General features: G+C 46.8%; 1 protein-coding gene across 1 annotated transcript in view; it reads left to right on the forward strand.

The window, feature by feature from the left end:
- LOC144733953 (BMP/retinoic acid-inducible neural-specific protein 1-like) overlaps nt 1-20,187 on the forward strand; it is a 107,186-nt gene that overhangs the window by 69,714 nt on the left and 17,285 nt on the right. Inside the window, 2 exon segments of the mRNA XM_078615984.1 lie at nt 8,711-8,816; nt 13,099-13,335. Of these exon segments, the coding sequence (XP_078472110.1) occupies nt 8,711-8,816; nt 13,099-13,335 (343 nt within the window).

Genomic DNA, 20,187 nt, shown 5'->3' on the forward strand with positions numbered 1-20,187 from the left:
CCCAGTCGCCTGTCCGCTTACTTACGTCTCACGCAAAATGCGGGTTTGGGTCGGTGGCATCGCCTCAGCCCATATGGCTCGCGCCAGGGCTGCACGTTTAGGTCACGAGCAAGCGCCGGTCGTCTCTCCAGGGAGAGGGCGCCGAGAGGAAGCCACCGGAACAAAGTGTCTGGCAGAAGCGGGTTGCACGCATTGAAAAGCAGCCTATGTGCCCTCTGGCTGGGCACTGATGATGATAATGATTGTGATGCTGGCGATTTTATTCCTTTGCATCGTTGTTTAGATTGTACAACGCACGCACAAAGATGTGTTGTTGCGTGCACAAAAGCTCTCGTCCTTATTCATGCCACCAGCTCAACAAAACTGGCATGCACTGATTGTTCTGTTGTGGTTGGTTTTATGGTCATTTACAGACTATGATCCAGTGTTATTTTATAATTATTTTTAAAAGGGTAGAGGTGTAGCCCTGCAATTGCCTGCGCGTGCCACTGCTGGCAGAAGTGTTTAACACTAGAGGGAGCTCTGGAGAGCCCGGATGGAGAGTTTTTGGCCTACTCTTCCATGATAGCTAAATGTGTTATTCTTATAAAATCTTCACAAATGGGCACATTTTCAAAACGTGCAGATCCTTCCGTGTCAAGGGTGGCAATTCAATGGCGATTGTTTTCATCGTTGGCATTTTCGTTCCGTATTTTGACCCTTGACGTCGTTCTTCATCCTTGTCTGGAGAGCATTGCCAATTCGGACATAGGCTTTCACAGATATTTTAGCCCAGTGCAGTCTGAGCAAGACACACACCCCCCCCTCCACCGCCCTAACTTAATCTCCCCCGTGCTGTCATTCCCCCTGAGCAATGAAGTCATCTTATAAATGTGGCATTTGTTCCCGATAATAACCCCCGTCAATTTATCAAAAGTAACAGTACTCCGACAAAAAGCAGATGCGCCGTTGATTGCCCATCGACAGCGAGAAAATCCATGTCGCTGCGAGTCTCTGCATTGCTTGATATGCACAAGTGGTCTGTCGGCTCAATATTCCAATTTGCGCAATTTCCCCGCTCTAAATAATTAGAGGGGGGGGGGGGGGGGCGGGGTATCCCATCGCGTCTCCAAGAACATTAACCCGGGCCAAGATTGTTGAGCATCTCCAGTGGGAATAATATGCACACATTCCACGTTGTCTTCCCATAATTCCCGCGTGAATGGTAATGACACGCGGGGCAATAAAAGTTTACAAACTTGTAAAGTGCTAAATGTCCTGTAAGAAAAACAAATGGCCTAATAAAGGCGGCCAAATTACCACTTTCCCTTTAAATTATGGCACGTGATCAAATTCATTCCGTGTGGCAACAGTGAGACGGGCACGCTACGAATTGCAGACGATGCACGTTCTCGGTATTAATATTTACCGTGCAAGTGAAATCAATTGCGTTGCGTCAACAATCCGACAGAAATTCACGGATTGATCCAACCCAGCGTTCGCACACACTGGCATTTGCACTCAATTTCATGCAGTCAATGCCGTGTGTATTAACTTTTAATGAGCTGTTTAATAATCGCTGTTGCCGACAGGAATGTGCCAAAGCGATAAATTTAGCTGTATTTTTTCCCAAGTGTAAATCCTTTGGATTAACATTGGACCTGAGTTGCCAAGAACTGAACATGTGGCATACAAATCTCAAAGTCTTCCGGAATAAATGATCTACACTTTAAATCCTAATGATATGTTGTTCCATATTCTGTGGCATTTTAATGATCCTGAGGCTTCTGCTGATTCACCGGAGCATTAATCATAAACCTTTAGTGAACATTTACCCTTGAAATTTAAGATGAGCCTAAGATTTCCTCTATATGATACCGCGAGTTCACACCCGATTTAGATAATACATCACAGTTTGGATTCATATTGTGTCGAAATTTGAGTGCATCTCAAAATGCTGGGACAGGAACAATAATGGCATTTATTTATTTATGGCTCTTTGTCAATCCAGCAGGCGATTGAAGTTTCACAGATACTTGTTTCACCAGGTAAGAACTGAAGACACTAGGATGGTCTCATTTGCAAGAGACCATCCATCCCGGTCTCTTGGATTCTCACTGCTGGATGAATACCTCCCCCCAATCTGCACTGGTAGTGAAAGTTGTTTGACCATGCAGGTCCATGTGGAATAGTGAAGAGAAGGATCAGTGACACCTTTGTATCTTTTTTATTGTATTTTTTTTACCGAAAGAACCAATAATAAGTCTACATTATAGACTGCCAGTACGCTCACTCAGGTTAAGAACCATTGCTACAGTCTACATTATAGAATGCAAATACGCTCACCAAGCTTAAAAAACAAGGCTACAGTCTACATTATAGACTGCCAGTATGCTCACCGAGGTCAAGAATCAGGCTACAATCTACATTATAGACTGCCAGTACACTCACCCAGCTTAATAACCATTGCTACAGTCTACACTATTGGCTGCCAGTACACTCGCTCCGATTAAGAACCAGGCTACAGTCTACATTAAAGTGTTTGGTTTATTATTTTTTATTTTATGTTTATTCATTTTTTATTCACTTTTTTATTATTATTATTTTTCTATATACGTAAAGGCAGTCAATCATTTGCTGAGTTATAAAGAGGAATGCCTCCACAGAATGGGACTTGAACAGGGGCAGGGAGCAGACAGCACGGAGGGCTGGAGGATGAAAGTTTCAGGCTATGGAGGCAGCAGAGGAGAATGAGCGACCCTCCCACCGAGGGCTGTCACCCGTGATGCTGTGTGACTTCGGATAATCCGGCGTCCGCTCCGCAGTTAACGTCCATTATTTTACGACACCGAATATGATCTACTCGGCAAGATTGAGCGCGATTGTGTCTTGTCGCATCTCTATCTTCTCCTGATCGAAATTTGCACCCTATTTTGGAAAGTGTTGCGCTCGTAATTTGCTGGTAAAAAATGTTTTTATAGTAAAGTTGCAGCTCTGCATTTTCTTGCTTGCGCCACTGCTAGCGGAAAAGCATCCACTCAAAGGTATATTGGCCTACTCTTCCACGCTGGCCAGACGTCTTGGAAGAGGTGGGTGCTACCCGCACTTCGCCCCGCCACAACGCAACCGACCGCGGTATTCTATTGACACTGCGAGGTGGACCACAGGGGGTGGAGGGGGAATTTAAAACCAGCGAACTGTGCATCGCGAGCCCGGTGCGCCAACCGGGCTCGCGATGCACCGGTGGCATCCTGACGCACGCGACATCAGAATCGGAAGTTAATTGCCCTCGTGAATAACCCATGGAGCTATACGACTCTTCTTCAAGGGTCACTCGGCCAGCAGACAGACACAGCAGCAAGCGTCCACAAATCAAAATTTTATATAAGAAAAATACAAAGTTAATTTTAACAATGTGATCTTAAAAAAAAAATTGCGCGTATTCGCACTGAACATTCGTCTTCACATACCACGGTTTGTGTCTGGCACGACTTGTTCATCCTTTGTTTGCTCTGACAATCCTCGGTGTCTACTGAAGGAAGGCAATCGGAAACTTCTCGCCGTAGATCCCTCAGCTCTGTGTGTTTAGGATCAGAACTCCGCGTGCGTGCCGCCGCCGGTGTTGTCATCGCGTCTTTGACCCCGGCCACCCTTTGCTAAAGAGACTCCTGGTCTCAATTTATTCTCACCTGGTGAAATAAAGTCGATCGATCAATATCAAATTCAATTACCGTTAACCTTCTGTAGCTACCGTTCTTCCTCCACTGCGTCATTTGCAGTAAATACTCCGGCTTAACTTACGCGGGAGTTTACAACAACAACAACAACAAAAACCGGGAATTTTATAATCAGTCGTCAAATGTTCGGACACTCAGTATCGCCGCCATTCTCATAGCGCAAAGTTATCGCGGAGTCGATTGCTTTTGCGAGATAATCATGAGCATCGTCGTGGGGAAGATGAGGAGTGAAATTCATCCATAGAAGTATGGCTACACGTCCCATCAGCCACACCGCCTTCTGGGAGTACATAATCTTAGCAGCGTTTGGTTCAGCACAAACAAAATGATTGAACGGTTTTGATGTTCGGTGTCACGTCAGCAGAGTCAGGCTCGTTTACATCGATCCTGGTGAGCTGCCATGTGTTCGTCTGGAATCAAGAATATTTATTTATACTGAAGGAATCCGATGAGCTATAAAGCTCTTTTTCACAGATTTTCAGTCGGGGTGGGTAAGAATGTTACAACAACAAACTGTACAAACGCATGGAAGTCGTGCAAAGTACAAGAAAGGTAAACAAATCACCCAAACACACACCAATAAAACATTAAACCATCTCCATCCTACCAGACAAAGCCCACTGAGGTATGAACTTATTGTTCAAAAGCGACCTGGCTACATATGATAGCTCAACAAAGTGGCTCACCATTATGGCCATTTATAGTAGCAAAATAATCTAAATGGTCGAAACTCATGTTCTAAATGTGGAGGTCAAAACCGGATAACCCGGAGAAAAAATTCCATGCGAACACGGGGAGAACGTGCAAACTCCAAATATACAGGCGTCAGTGTCGGGATCGAACTCCTCTCAGTTACGTATGGGTTGTAGTTAGACACGAAACTATATTATACGTAACACCAAATCATCTTTCATGTCATTGTTGCACAAAAATAACTATCTTCCTGGTTCTTTCGGCAAAGCGTCCGAAGGACAGGGCTGTCGGACGCTGTCTTTCCGACAGCCCTGTTCTTCACCTGAGGACGGCTGCTTGCATTGTGGCCGAAACGTCGTGAGAATTGTATTTTATTATGTTTTATTTATATTATTTTATTATTTCTCTTCTACGTGACTTTACCAAAAGAACCCTGCAGTCACGAAAGCTTTAAATCGAAAAAATATATAACTAGTGAAATAAATAAGCAAACACGTGTACGCCTAGTCGCATGTTTCACAGGTGAGTACAGCCTGCCAATGTTGCTTTGTAATTTTTTTACCAAATCAATTTGATTAGCAGTTAAACTTTCACGTTGGGGAAAATTGGGACCCTGTGGCGCCTGGGTTCTAATGGCTTAGAACGACATCACGGGATCTCTAACGGCCACTGCTTAAGCAGACAGCGCGGAGTATTTTACGGTGAAAACGCCCCCCAAGTATTTACCTAGAGTTGGCTGCCGGGCTCAAAAAACCACCAACTTCTGCAACAAGCGACAAAACGTGCTATCGCTCGGCTATAACGTGTATATATAAACACAGTTACGCATTAAAGAGGTCCAATACATTTGCCCGATGTAAGGTTTCCGAGAGAATGTTCACATATCGTTCGGTACTTGACGTTTTTGCAGTAAGCAGTCTGCCCATTTGGAAGGATTAATTTGCCATCGAGAATATGAAATGCTGAACATTTGCATTGATAAATATGATATTACTTTCCCCAGCTGACCAATAATTGTGCATTTTGAGCACAACATATGAAATTACCACCATTTTATGATACCCTCTTAATTTATGTCCTGCCGTTAATTTTTATTTGATTAGATTTTTTTTTCCTCTCCTAGTGTATTGGCCCTGTTATTAATCTTCTCGCAGTCTGGCAAAGTACACTCAAGAAACCGCTGCAGGGAGCGCTAACCATGTCGCCCACAGTTTCGCTAGCGCGGTTGCGCACACGCGCGCTCTCGTGTGCGCGCACGCGCACCTAAAAGCGCAACGAATAGCTTCCCACAGACCTCTTTTTTTCCTTCTAAAATAGCTATTTCGACGAATAGACAAACACAAACAAATGCAGACACAAAATATACACGATCGTTGATCGCCCTCTTTGAAAAGTTCATGACCATCATGCAAGTGCTGGAAGATGATGACGATGATGATAATGCCATCAGCGGAAGGGTTAAGCTTCCGTATTTAATTAAAAAGGTGTCGTGGCACGCTCCGCAGTGGCACGCACTACAGACCAGTTTCTCAATTAAGGGAATATATTGCTTCCCAAGCACACATTATTACGGACATTTTTTTTCGTCAAAGAGAGGCTTCGTAATGCGGTAATGGCTTTCGTCTGTGGGGCATTGCTTTTCGCTTGTGTGCAGCTTCTACGGCACGTCGAGATGCAGCCACGGTTGCATTGGTTAGCGCGCTGGACTTGTAATCCAGAGGCCACCGGTTTGACTCCGCCTCCCCGCGTGACAGTAGAAAAAATCGGCAATTTTCGTAAATACCCTAAACCGCCTCCGTCCGGCCAGAGGTATAAATGGGTACCGCCAGAGGCAGCCGATCGGCAAGTCTCGTGCGGTGAGTGGGTGGGTGGGTGGGGTAAACTGTGGGTAATCCCACCTCTTCCGTGGAGTGGAAGACGAGGCCAAAATACCCTGAAGAGGAGGCCCTTCTGGCAGCAGTGGCGTAAGCAAGCAAGTCTCTCTTGCTTGCCCATCACGAATGCACGCTGATATAAATGAAATATAATTTTTTTAGAAGTGATTTTTGTATTTGGTTTGTTGTTCTTACCCCCCCCCCCGCATCTCCGATTAGCACAGTTGGCTATGTACGGTGCGAAAGAAGTTCAACATACATACTTGCATACAGCAAGCTATTTGGAATCACACTGTTTTTACTCTGTCGCAACACTGTCTGGGACTCGAGGATGAACCCCGAACATCTGCTGGTAACCGTAGCGGTGTGCCAGCACGCCCCACGAGGAATCACAAGGCGTATCACGATTGTGCGCGTAACGAAACTACACTTTCACGACCGCGTTGCTTCGTTTCCTTTTGAGGGCTGTGTTTTTGGGCTAAACGTGCGGAGCGTTTCGCTGTTCGTCGCTCGCGCGCCGATACCGGTGCGGTATCACACGCGAAGCTCCCGCGGTGTTTTTTTTCTGCTGCCTCCCGTGGCTCAAAACGCAGCAGCAGCGGCGGCGGCGGTGACAACTGGAGGGGTTACGCTTTGAAAGCGTCCCCCCCCCCCACACCCCCATCATGTCCCCGCAACGGTCAGAGCGAGGCTCTTCAGTTTCGCCACGGGCACGTGGGGAGAAACAGATTTGAAATTGGCCCCGTTCGAATTCACCACAATGCCCAGCTGGGCCCCATCAGACAAATGAAATCGAGTAATGTTCACCGGTGAGAAAAGAGGGCTCTTAAATACCAATTCCCAGGCTTGGGCTGACCCGTTTCAAAACCCTCCCGCTAAGTTAAAGGTAAAATAGGTAACGGCGTAGCCCTGCAATTGCTCGCTCATGCCAACGCTGGCTGAAGGTTCTCTTGTACCAGAGGGTATTGACGTGCATACTAACAGCCTTTGTCTTTCGAACAAAGCCATTAGGGTGTGTGACATCCACTTCATAACACAATTTATTGGCAATGGTAATGTCCCAGAGCATTGCTCACTGACATCACTGATTGCCATGGCGAGATAACTACCTTGCTTGGTATACAGGAGGTCGTGGGTTGGATCCTGACCCCAGCGCTTGTATGTTTGGAGGTTTGCATGTTCTCTCCGTGGTCGAGCGGATTTTTCTCTGGGTCTTCCGTTGTTTCCCTCCACATTTAGAAACAGGCGTTTAGAATATTTGACTGCTATAAATGTGAACGCGATAATGAGCCACTTCGTTGAGATATCATTTGAGATGGCCATGTTGCTTCCTGCAAAAAAGAGCTATGTAGCTCAGTGCACCTTGCCTGGGAAAATAAAATAAATAAAGTTAGTAAGTTAGTTGGTGCTGGCTCGTTCGGGGCCCAAAGCAGACCTTTTTGTTCGGCACCTTGCAACCCCTTTCAATGCAGAAGCTCCTCGATGATAGAGGAGCAATAGGCAGAGATACAAATATAGGAAGGTTAGGGAAATGTGGATCAAAAGATAGAGGTCTTGATTTGAAGCTTTCGTGACTGCAGGAATCCATACTCTTTGGTTCACGTAGGTAGAAAAAATTTATTTGTAAATAAAATATATATAAAATATAAGTGATATTATTTTTTATTTTATTTTTCTACCCACGTGACTTTACCGAAATAACAAAAGAGTATCGATTCCTGCAGTCACGAAAGCTTCAAATCAAGAGATATACATTTGCTATTGATGTCAACTGTCTTGATGGGTTTATTATTAGCTGGCGCACCCCTATAGTTTCCACGAATCCGGGTACCCTTGCGCTAAACTGGGGCAACATCTCGTGCCAAGGTCGGCTAATGCATAGTGCCACGGCTGCTCCACTGACTGCCAGACTTCAACCGCTGACCCCGATGACAACTGCTCAGACCGGGCCTCGGCAACACGCGGCTCCGATCAGCACTGCTTCGTGGCGTTATTCATCAAGGACCTTCTCTCAACTCATTACACCTCCAGCTGTTGTCCACATTGCCCTCTTCGTTAAGGACCGCCATCTCCTATTCACGTGCATTTGCGGCTTTTTAAATGCTTAGGTTTTTTTTTTGTGTGTTTTTTTTACCGGATTGGAAAACAAAATTGGCTCCCCTTGCGTAATTTTGTTGCAGACCCCCTGGCTCAGACCTAATGAGGACACTGACCACTGGGGCTTTTTACCTCCCCGGTGGAAGCTTTGATGACCGCCGAGCTGACCAAACAGCCCGCAGCAGGGAAGGGATCTTGTAATGTGGGGCCAGCGTACGGATGTATGTGGTTCACGTTGTGTTCCTGTCGTTGACTTTGATGGAAAGCGGTAGTAAAGACGGGGTTTGGGGAGGGGTGGATTGACTTTGACCGCCGCTGCTCTGCCCGCAGGTGATTGAGACGAGGAAGGGTCCCCTCGGATGCAGTTCCTACGAAAACCTGGACCTGGTCAGTTCGGTTCTCATCCAGACGCCGGAGAACAAGTTACAGCTGCTAGGTGAGTGCTCCATCCAGGAATCATGTTACGTTTGTGCCTGTTGTTAAACCATGAATCTGGAAACAACTATAAATAAACAAACCCACGATATGTTTGTATTGTTGTGTTGAACATAGCCCCAACAATTGGATGGAGAGCTCTTGCATATCCGATAACATCCAGCAAGCCAGCAGCATTTGTTTAACAAGCCTGGCTCTGTTGATGAGACTCTGTTTGCTCGCCTAGACAAATCCTGCTGGATAATAGCGGTGTAGAAACTTTACTTTTTATGCATGCATGTATGTATGCATGTATATGTGCGGACGTACAGCACTCAGTCGGTTTACGAAGACTTGATTACCAGACACGAAAAAGTCTGCTTCTCCACATAAAACAAAATCCAGTCCATCGGCGTTTTGGACAAAGTGTTTCCGCAGCAGCGTTGTATTTAAGCAGGCGAACTCTGGGCTGGTTTTGACCTTCACGGGTCTCATCAGTGTGGTCAGGCTTCAGGCTTGCTGCCGTGTGGCCGCACGTTATTGGCAAAAGCCATCGCGTTAAGCTATTGGCACAAGGCGCAAACGTTGCATCCCTGAACCGATATATGTAGCAAAAGCTAGTTTTTACACAAAGCTAACAAATCTGCTTTCCTGGCACAAAGCACCACTATTATTAGGGAGTAAAGATTGCGGTTACATTGCGCCGCTATTATTTATGTTATCGTATAACCCTCGTGAAGGTCTGCTGAGCAAAATATCCGCTGTCCCGTGTTCCTATCTCAAGGTGTATTGCTTCCAAACCCTCGCTTGCTCACTTGCTCTCATTCCATTATTGTTCGCAATTCCGGAGGGCCTTCAGAGCATTTGGAATAAATTGCTGCCCAACCCCCCCCCCCCAAAACAGATTGTTTTGCCAGAATAGTCATTACGGTGAGGGCAATCCACAAATCCCTTACGTGAATTCGGAACGGGAATATATATTTTACAAAAATCCAGCTCATTTACTGCCTAACTGTCCGGATATTTCTAAGTTTAAAATTACGCGGAAAGCCAAGATTGAATTTTTTTTATTTTCATTGAAGAGGTCGCGATGCTGTCCTGCTTTTGCTTTTCCACCCCCGCCGCTGGTGAAAGGGCCCTCCACGAGAGAGTCTCTAGTGAGTTACTTGGCCTACTCTTTCACGCTGGCCAGGCGTCTTGAAGGAGGTGGGAGTTAACCACCCTTTACTCCACCGACACGGGGCCTGTCGATGGTCTAACTGCGGTGCATCTCTTTCGACTGCTGGCCGGAAAGAGGCGAGAGGGGTAGGAATTAAGAAACTCGCCCCATTACTTAAACTGCCGCCCGCGAGGTCGAATCGAAACCAAAGACCTCTGGATTTAAACAAAAATATATAACGATACAATATATGTGGCTGCGAACAGACACTCTCATTCACGACCTTCACCAGTGACCAGCTGCTTCATTGAAAACCCGCTATACTTTTAAAATGTAGATAAATAACATACTTTAAAGACTTTAGTACTCTCGGGCTCGGCCAGAGCACATTTGCACGGCCCGGGCCACGTGTGTTTCCGATCCAGCTGATTGAGTTTTCACAACTCCCAGTCATTAATTTACTTAATCTGGCATATTTATGACACCTACAGGAGTGCTCCGTGAAACCTGAATAGGTTAATGCACCCAGCGCAGGCGTGTGCGGTCGCGTGGGCGGGCTTTTCGCGAGCTGCTTGTCTGGCGGTGGCAGCAGCAGCAGTGGTGAAGTCTCTTTAAGAGCTGTGGCGAAATACACTAAATAATACAATAAAATGCAATAAATAGAATTAAAAAAACGGAAATTCTGTGCACAATGCTGATAAAGCCAGTGTCTTTTGCACGTCAGCACAGCACTTGTCCTGCATGTATAAGCACCTTCCCCAGGGTGATTCGGCACATCTGCTAACGCAAAAGAAAAAAATTAAGCCATCATTACGGCAGGAAGTTGAGGAGTGGACCGTTTTAGACATCATTAAATATTTATCGCTCAATTGGTTTCTTCTTTTTTTTTGTATCCTATTTGTTTTACTGCCAGCTTTTGCCATGAATTGTGCCATCGTAATGGCTTTGACAGGCACATTAACCAAAACAGTCTTGACGCTGACACTGCCGCCACTCTTCGAAATGACGGATTGAAAATTCAAAACCACTCATTCGTTGTTTTTCACACGTACTCGCTGCATTTATGAAATTACGGACGTTCTATTGATCTCATGATGACGTGGTGTACTGGCGAACACGCACTCGACTTGCAATTCATAGGTCGTCGGTTTCATTCGATCTTTCACCGCGGCGGTTGAGGCAATAGCGTAAGCTTCTTATAAATGCTTCTGGCTGTCTCTGTGCAACCAGCCGCAGTATAAACGGGGCGCAACACAGTCAGTCGAATTGGCAGGTCGTCTGTGGTAGGGATAAAGGGTGGGCACCCCCACCTCATCCACAATGTCTGGCCAGTGTGAAAGAGTAGGCCAACCAATGGCTGTAGCTAGTGGAGGCCCTTCTGCCAAGAGTGGCGTGAGCAGAAACTGGCAGGGCATCACCTCAATACTGATCTGATGCCATGGTGGCGAGGTGTTAACTACTTTGCCTTGTATACAGGAGTTTGATTCCGACCCTGACGCATGATCTACCTGTGGTCGCGTGGATTTTTTCTCCGCATCCTTTGGTTTTCCCCTCCGCATTTAGAAACGTGCTTTTAGAGCATTTGGCTACTATGTATTTCCACGTGAAAAGCCACTTCATTGAGCTGTCATTTGTGACCAGGTCGCTTTAGAAAAAGAGCTATATAGCTCAGTGGGCCTTATCTGGTAAAATAAAATGAAAGTTATAGTTTTAATAGATCTCAAAATGCGACATTTGCAGCAACCGGCATCTCATAAATTGCACGTTGTGGGAGAGACGGCCAAAATATCAAGCAATGTGGCTCGGATTTTGTCTAAAGGGAGAACATTTCTGCATAATGTCTTGTACCTGGCCACCCCTTTTGGGAAGGCCCACACTGGGCAGAACGAGCAAATTGGCAACGTCTGAGATTCAAGTGGGGAAACTCTCTGCCCGTGGCTCACGGGAGGCAAGCATCCCGTGCACAGCACCACATGGCAGGGCTGTAACTCAGCGGCGCTAACCATCGAACGGGACCTCATTATAAAGCAGCTGATCGTGGCAAAATTGAACCGCGCCGTTTCCAAAGGCGTTCGATGAATAATAAATAACGACACCTCTACGGCCGCCCCCTCTTCCTCCACTTCGCCCAACACTAAGTGGGGTGGGGGGAAGGTGGCCGGGATATCAATTTTCACGATACCGTACGAAACGATATCATACGTCAAGATGGGATCATGGTGCTTAAAAAAAAATCGCTATTGGCGAGTTGCCTTGCATTCGTGCGTTTACCGCCGCAAAGCGGCGCCCATGTCTCCCCGCGCAACAGTCAATATTCGCCCTGCACCGTGTCCATGCCGCAGCCTGAAAGTCAGGGGCCCGCAACCCATGGGTTGAGAACGGCCGTTCTAGAGAGGCTCCCGAGAGCTCCCTCTTGAAGAAGGGGGCCCTTCTGCCAGCAGTGGCACGAGCAAGATATTTCGATGCTGCACCCATATTTAGACTGAAAGCGTATCTGGTTAAAATGTTTTTCTCTCTTTAGTTATTCTCAAACGTCTTTCTCACTTCTTCTTCACGTGGTTGTTGTTAACTGTTTTCCACCTTTATGAATACAAATTGTTATTATTTCATTTTGGGGCCACATTTCATCTGGGCAAGCCGACCGCGATGCAATCAGCCAGTGAACAAACACCGAATCATGCGTCTGTGTCATGCAGTGCCCTTTCCATCGCACTGTGGACAATCTATGCATTTTTCAGGTGTCACCCAGAGCAGGGCTTTAACTCGCACCTCCGATTAGCACGGTTGGCTACGTATGGTGCGAAAGAAGTCCAACATGCGCACGTACACGCACAACGGTTGAACCACCCAAAATCAGAATCAGAAAATTTACTCATACTGGAGGAATCCGACGAGCTCTAAAGCTCTTTTTCACAGATGTCCGTTCGGGGCGGGTAAGAACGTTACAACAATCAATACAAAAACACGACAGGAGCCCCAAAGCACAGCAAATGCGAACAAATCACCCAAAAAACACACGATTAAAAACCAAACCGTCCCCATCCCGCACAGGCAAAGCCCACCGAGGCATTAACTAATTTATTGTTTCCGAAGCGACTGCCAAAACGCCACCGACGTTGACCCCACCGCCCACCGCCCCGCGCAGGCATGCAGAGCATCCTGCCGGCCTACCTGCGCGAGCGCTTCGTGCGCGCGGCGCTGGGCCACGTGCTGTGCGACGGGCAGGGCTGGTTCGAGTGCCGCGGCGCCGCCTGCTCGTGCCGCTGCCACGCCGCCTTCCCAGAGTGCAACTGCCCCGAGGCCGACGTGCGCGCCCTGCGAGACACCCTGCGACGCCTTCGCCAGAAGTGGTCGGCGGCCTACGAGGCGTTCGAGAACTCTGGTGGGTGCTGGGGGCGAGGCGGTGCGGGGGTGTTGGGTGTGGGGTGTGGGGCGCGGGGTGTGGGGGTGTGGGGCACGGGGTTGTAGGGGTGTGGGCGTGTGGGGCATGCACAGAGGTGCAGGGCACGCGGTGTGGGGGTGTGGGGCGTAGAGGTGTGGCGTGTGGGGGCGTGGGGCGTGGGGGGGGTGTGGGGGGGGGGGGATAGCTCCTGGACATCTGTGATAAAGAGCTTCGTAGGTCATCAGATTTCTCAAGGAGCATAAACCATCACGTGACAGCTTTTGGCTTGCCATCGAACAAAGATGGTCACCGCATCGAGTGCTTTCAGATGCGCTACTGCGGCCGTCTGGAACGCTCTTCCTTAGGAAGCCACTGGAGCTATGCCCTTTTAAATCTAGATTGAAAATTCATGTGTTTCAAACTGCTTTTTGTGTTTAGTTTGTGGTCCTTCCCCGCACATCCGATTAGCACGGTTGGCTTCGTACGGTGCAAAAGAAGTTCAACATACATAGAGTCTAAATAAAGATTCAGAATCTGAGCATTCACCGCTCATTGCGGAGGCGATGTCTGTGATTATTTGTGCCTCGTGAGTAGTTGTCTCTTCGAGAGCAAGCAATTTCTGTGTTGCGCATTGCAAGTGGACATCATCTATTGCCACACGATGCAGAATTGCAGTTGAGTGGGAAATCATTCATCCAGCAGTGCATGGATAATGGCTGTTGATGACGACGCATTTTAGAATTCCGCAGTATTTTTGAGCCAAAACATCGTAAAATGTCGCCTGTAAACTACCCATCGCACACACTTTATCCCTCCACTCTCTTGTGCCCCGCTCTGAATAAGCACTTAAAACATGTGAGCCTTATTTACATTCTGTCCGTAAAAAAAAAAAGGACAGCATCACATCGTGACATCCGTGGTAAATTACCTTCGTGTCAATTCTCAGGACGCGACGACGGGCACTTACCAGCGACAGAATTGAATGCCAGCGGCGGGTGGCGTGAAATGACCTCACCAACGACTACTTTGAGCGCCTAGTGAGCGTTGACCATGTCCCAAGCGCAGCCAGGTCAAACCGACGCGCAAACCGATCGCGAAAAATTGCGGCATTGTTACTCTACCAGGCTCTCATCAGCTCCAAGGAGCCCTCGGAGCAAACGGGTGAAATTGGCAGCCGGGTCCTGCCACACCGTCTTGTGTGCCCGCAGTGAATTGGATCTCAAAAATAAAAAGGGACACCTTGTTCATCTGTCGCTCATTGAGCGGTGCCAATTGAATGTACAGTATTGCGTCTGAAATGTATTTTCTTTTTCAATGGTGAAATTAAGCTTTTTTTCTTTTGTTTGCGGGAGACCAGTTTCTAACCTAGCTATTGAACTGCTTGCCCGCTCTCGGCCACCGCAACGTTTACCCCGTTGTCTGTTTCGCTAACCACCGCGCAGGAGGCGACTTAATCATAATTTCAGCAAAAAAAAAAGGGACAACGTTGCGGGACAATGTGCTAAGTCCCCGCTGGGTTCAATAAACTTTCACGGAAAGGGCCAGAACTAAGAATTCTCACGGGATCCCAATGGAACTAAGAACTATTGGCAATTTGATCAAATGACCGACAAAAAAAAAACATCTGCCGGTCCCCGTGGCCACCCTGGGAGATTTCAGCAAATGAAGTGGGCAAAGCAGCAGCAATTTCATTTTACTGCATATTGGCGATGTGATGGCTGTAGCGTTTGGTATGTTGGGTGCGATGCTGTGCAGGGCTCACGGAAGCAGTTCCGTTTGAATTGCACGCAACGCAGCTGAAGGAATAATTTTGAAAATGTATGGACGCGCTTTATGGTATCGCATTGTATTTCTAAGGTGAGGCTAAGCCTTCATTAGAAGTTTTACCCATCGCTTAGGGATACCAGTATATATTTAACCAAAAATATGTAATGTATGGGAAAGGTACAGCACCTCAATTGCTTGTTCGGGCCACTGCTGGTATAATGGCCTCCACTACCGAAGACTTTTTCATGCTTGTCAGACATCTTGGAAGAGGTGAGAGTATCCACACTTTAGCCCACCGAACGTGATACGACCAATCGACTAACTGTGGTGAACACATTTGTAACCAAATGCGTGGTTGAAGGTTCACCTAATTATTATTGCAATTCAATGGTTTTACACTAATATTGAAGAATGATCATGTATTACCGGCCCCTTGTTTTAAAAAATGTGCCTTTAAAGAAACAACGTTTTGACTTGATAGATGTTTCAACTGTCGTGCCAGCGCTCTGACCGTTACACCATGGGAGCATCTATTAACACAATAAATACATTACTGTATTTAAAACAAAGATCCCCGGTATAACCTTTAAAAGACTGTTGGGGCAAGTGCTGTTAATGAGCACCTATGAAGGCCGGCACGGCACACGAGGGGGTGGATGGCCAGCACCACACCCACCTTTGTCTCCCCAGTGGCGATGTTTACACGATGTTTACACATTGCACCAGATACTCAGTTGAGGCTGAATTTGACCTAGGGGAGGCCCAAGATCGGTTCAGATAATCGTCACTGGTGTTGGCCATGAGCAGGAATCGAACTCAGGTCGTCGGGTTCGTAGCTCAGCGCTCCAACCGCTACACCACCACTCCCCGTATTACAGTATATATAAACACACACACACATACATATTTTGCTTTAAATCCATTGAATGAAAGTGGTGTCTAATGCTCAAAAGACCATTGGGCACAGTGCAAAAAAATTGTCTTATGACAGAAAAAAACCTTTACACTATGAGACCTCCTTTACCAGTGGCAAAATATAGTAATAGGTTTTTACCCTTCCAACTGCTACAAAAACTGACACCTTTATACATATCATTATCATAGTTGTTTCTTTTTTTTTGCATTTTGACTGCTTGTGTTGTGGTTATTGTAAACATGATCCCTTGTATAAAGGTGTCAGTTTTTGTCCCAGTTGGAAGGGTAAAAACCTATTACTAGAAAAAAAACCTCTCCAACGTTAACGTTCCACAAAGCGACACAAGTTTTCCTGACCCTTGAAGAGATGATAGGGCCGGGCCAAAACCTCCGACGCGAGATTTTAACTGGCAACCCTCGGAATGAAGAGTCTGCAGCGTGAGCCAATTGCGGCGCCACCCGCACGGCCAATATAAGAGGCGATTAAACTCGTAATGAAAAATGCAATGAGGTGCAGTGGCGGTCGGAGTTGGTGAAAACGGAGCCGTTGACATTCGTGGCAGTGAAATGTCTGAGTCATCACAGGCCCCGCCTGCCTAGAGGGCCGCTGGCCACAATTCTTTGGCGGAACCCTGAACGGCAAGTAAATGCAATATCGAGATCAAGATACGAGTAAAAAAAAAAATGCACATTTGGCGTGGGTTCTTCTTCTTCTTCAATATTGAATGATTAGCATCTCCAAGTGATTCATCGCCAAGATCGTTATGCACGGTTAAAAAAAGAATTGATACATTGACCAAAAAAACCATATTGAGTGAAAATATAAAGCCGTTGGATATGCAAGAGATGAGACGCACATTTTTTATGTGGACCATTTTTTTTTTATCAGTGCCAAATAAACAACCGCTGTGATAAGAGCCAGTTGATATTGATATTTTTCATTTTTTATTTCAAACACCAATACAGCTTCCTCATATATATACGGGACAGAAAGCGAGATATCCCTGTGTAAATCTCTTTGAGCAAATATATTACCCGAGTTTGACATACAGCCTCTATCTCAAAGGCCCAGTTGTCCATATTGTTGCCTCGTTCCATTCTTCTCTCAATAAATAAATTATTTGTATTCTGATCATTTGTATTCAATAAACTGTGCCGGCATGGAGCAGTGGCACAGTGGTTAGCACGCTGCACCGTGAACCTGACGACCTGAAATGCAATTCCTGATCGTGGCTAAAATCAGTGTCTCGCGATATTTTAACCATTACTGGTTTCACCAACTTCACCAACTCGCACTGACCAGCCTGGTGAAGCATGATCAGACATCCCTACAACTGACACAGCGTGTGGAAGCATTCGTCCAATAGTGCATTGACCAAGGGCTGCACATTCATTCACTATGCATTTTGGTTTGTAAACTTAATATGACTCTGTATTACTTCAAATCGCCTTCGTTTGAACAGTTATGATAACGGTAAATTGTGAAACTATGCAACATTTTTTTATTTTTCCAGGTAAGGCCTACTGAGCTATATAGCTCTTTTTCAGTAGTGACATGGCCACAAACTCAACGAAGTGGCTTATCATGTGGACATTTATAGCAACCAAATATTCCAAACGCATGTTTCTAAATATGGAGAGAAAATCTGGAGGACCCAGAAAAAAATCCACATGATCACAGGGAGAACATGCAAACTCCAAATATACAGGATTGGGATTGAACCCTTGACCTCCTGTATAACCAGCCCTTCAATTGCATCCTCATGCCACTGCTGGCAGAAGGGAGTTCGAGAGAGCCCCTTCAGAGGGTAATTGGCCTACGTGTCCACACAAGCCAGACGTCACATGCGACCTGCCGACCGACTGTCCGGGTTGAACCCATTTACGCTGCTGGGTTGACTGGGTGAAAGGGCTTCAATAACCTTTGACCTGTTTCAGCTGCCACGCCGGGAGGTAGAATCGATGTCCTCTGGAAAGAGTTAATTAATTGTGTTGCCCCGTTTCACGAGACTTATGGGAAACCAAGGCCTCAGCGATTATTTTGTCGTACGATTTCCTTGTTCCTGGCAATAATTCAACGTTTGTAGCAGTACTGTTAGCTCAAGAATCACGTTTTCTTAAACGGCCAAGTAAAACAAACAAAAAATACACGTTTTATTTTGTTGCATATTTACCGTGATGTCAAAATTCATTCCATCGCGATCTTGCGGCGCGCGAGCACGCACGCTCGCACCGAGTGTTACCGTTATTCATTCTATTTATTTTTTTCCCATGTAGAACAATTCAGATGATTAATCAACGCTCTGAGACGAAAAAGAGTGGGCGGCAATGAAAGCAAATTGCATTTGCGGAAAGTGCCGCACTTGTGACTTATCCTTTCCCACTGACGCTTCGATGTTTGCCTTGCAGAGCGCCGCCGCCGCGGAATATCAATGGCATTATCACGCATGGCCATTCAGCGCCCGGTCGGTCATTCAATCTTCGAGACTGTGCAGCTTTAAATGAAATTAACTCGGGCACATTTCCCGAGCCCGTCTTTCCCCTCCGTTCTTTGGAGGGGTCAAGATGCCGTTAGGAAATTGGTAGTGTCCAATAACTCACCAACGTGTCCGTGTATCCCCGCGATGCCCGTGGAAATTGCCCAGGTGTCTCGTTGCTAATAAATGTAATAATGTCTCTGAGTGGCCCGAGTTGCAGGAGTTACACGCCGGCGCCAAATCATGCAGCGGCTGCAGCGGCGGCAGATTGGCGAGGAGTCTCAGGAACCGATGGGCGGGGTTGTGGGTGGCGGGGCAATAAGATTTAATTTTCCATGCTTCCGAAGGCGCCTTTAGATCCTCTGAGCCTGGCACCCACACTTTAATGGCCTCTGTGGTCTACCGCAAGAAGAATTTCCTCTCGAGTAACGCCTGCCATAATTTGCCATAGCTGGCGAGCGAAACATTTGGTTAATGTGTCACTTCCCCTTTCAAAAATAATTAAGGCGAATAATGAAGAGCAGTCACGTGATTGAGAGGTCTCGGGCTCCAGGAGAGAGTACTTAGTGGCATTTGATGAGCCCTGCTGCCAGTGCAAGGAACGTGCACCACTGCTAGCCGTCTAAGTAACAGTGAACGGAGATGAACGAACCATCGCAGTTTTGCCACATCCTCAAATTCACTTGCCGAGTCTGCGCGACAGCCTTTGAAACGGCCTGCTAAATATTTACGTGCCCAGAATTACATTGAGGACTGATGGCAGTGGTAATTGAGTTTTTTTTAATATCTGCTCCCCCCCCCCCTCTCTCATACAGGGGACTTTTACTGACCTCCGCCAAATAGTAACCTAATTCAAATGGCAAGTACGGCTCCCCAAAAATGTTCTCTTCAGTTTGGCTCGAGTGTCAGAAGAGAAATGAGCCCATCACTCAGCGGTGTCTTTCAATTAACGACACGCGCCAAGATGTGTGGCTTTCGGATCCCCCGAATCATATTAAGCCCCCATCAACCTCTCTGTCTGCCATTACCACGTTATTGCCGCGTTCTGTGCTTCGCCGGGTGATGCCGTCGGGTGATGGTGAAGCGCGCCGGAGTTGGAAATCCCGAGGACGCCGGTTCGATTCGATCTCCCGGCGTGGCAACAAAAACGATGGTGCACGTTTGTTAAAATCCAAGCCTTCTAAATCGGTGCGCCACAGTTTAGTCGATCGGCAGTTCACATGCGGTGGGGTAAAGTGTGGCCCTCGGCCCCTCTCACCTCTCTTAAGTTTGTCTGCAGCTGCAGTTGGTGGAGGAGTAGGCAAAATACACTCCAGGGGGGCGGGGGAGGTCTCTCTTGAGTTGCCGCGAGTAGGGGCTCTTCCAACAGTCGTGGTGGTGTGAGCACGCTATTGGAAGCCTGCAACCTGTGCTTTTACCCTATGCTAATCAATATTGATTTTATTTTGAAATACATTGCATTGTTTGTTGCATTTTTTTGTACTGTTTGTTGTTGTAACTTTCTGGCCCGCCCCTCCTGAGTGTCTCATCTGATTCTGAAAGATTTCTGAATGACGGATGCTTTTTAAAAAATATAAACGAGACCTCTTATAACGGCCACTCCCTGGCATCGCGCCCCGTGATTTACACATTGTTTTCACAGGAACGCCCCAATTAAAAAACATTTCTAGTAATTGGACAGAATCCATCAACG

Source organism: Lampetra planeri, chromosome 49 (assembly GCF_965212315.1).
Source record: "Lampetra planeri chromosome 49, kcLamPlan1.2.h2, whole genome shotgun sequence".
NCBI lineage: Eukaryota > Metazoa > Chordata > Hyperoartia > Petromyzontiformes > Petromyzontidae > Lampetra > Lampetra planeri.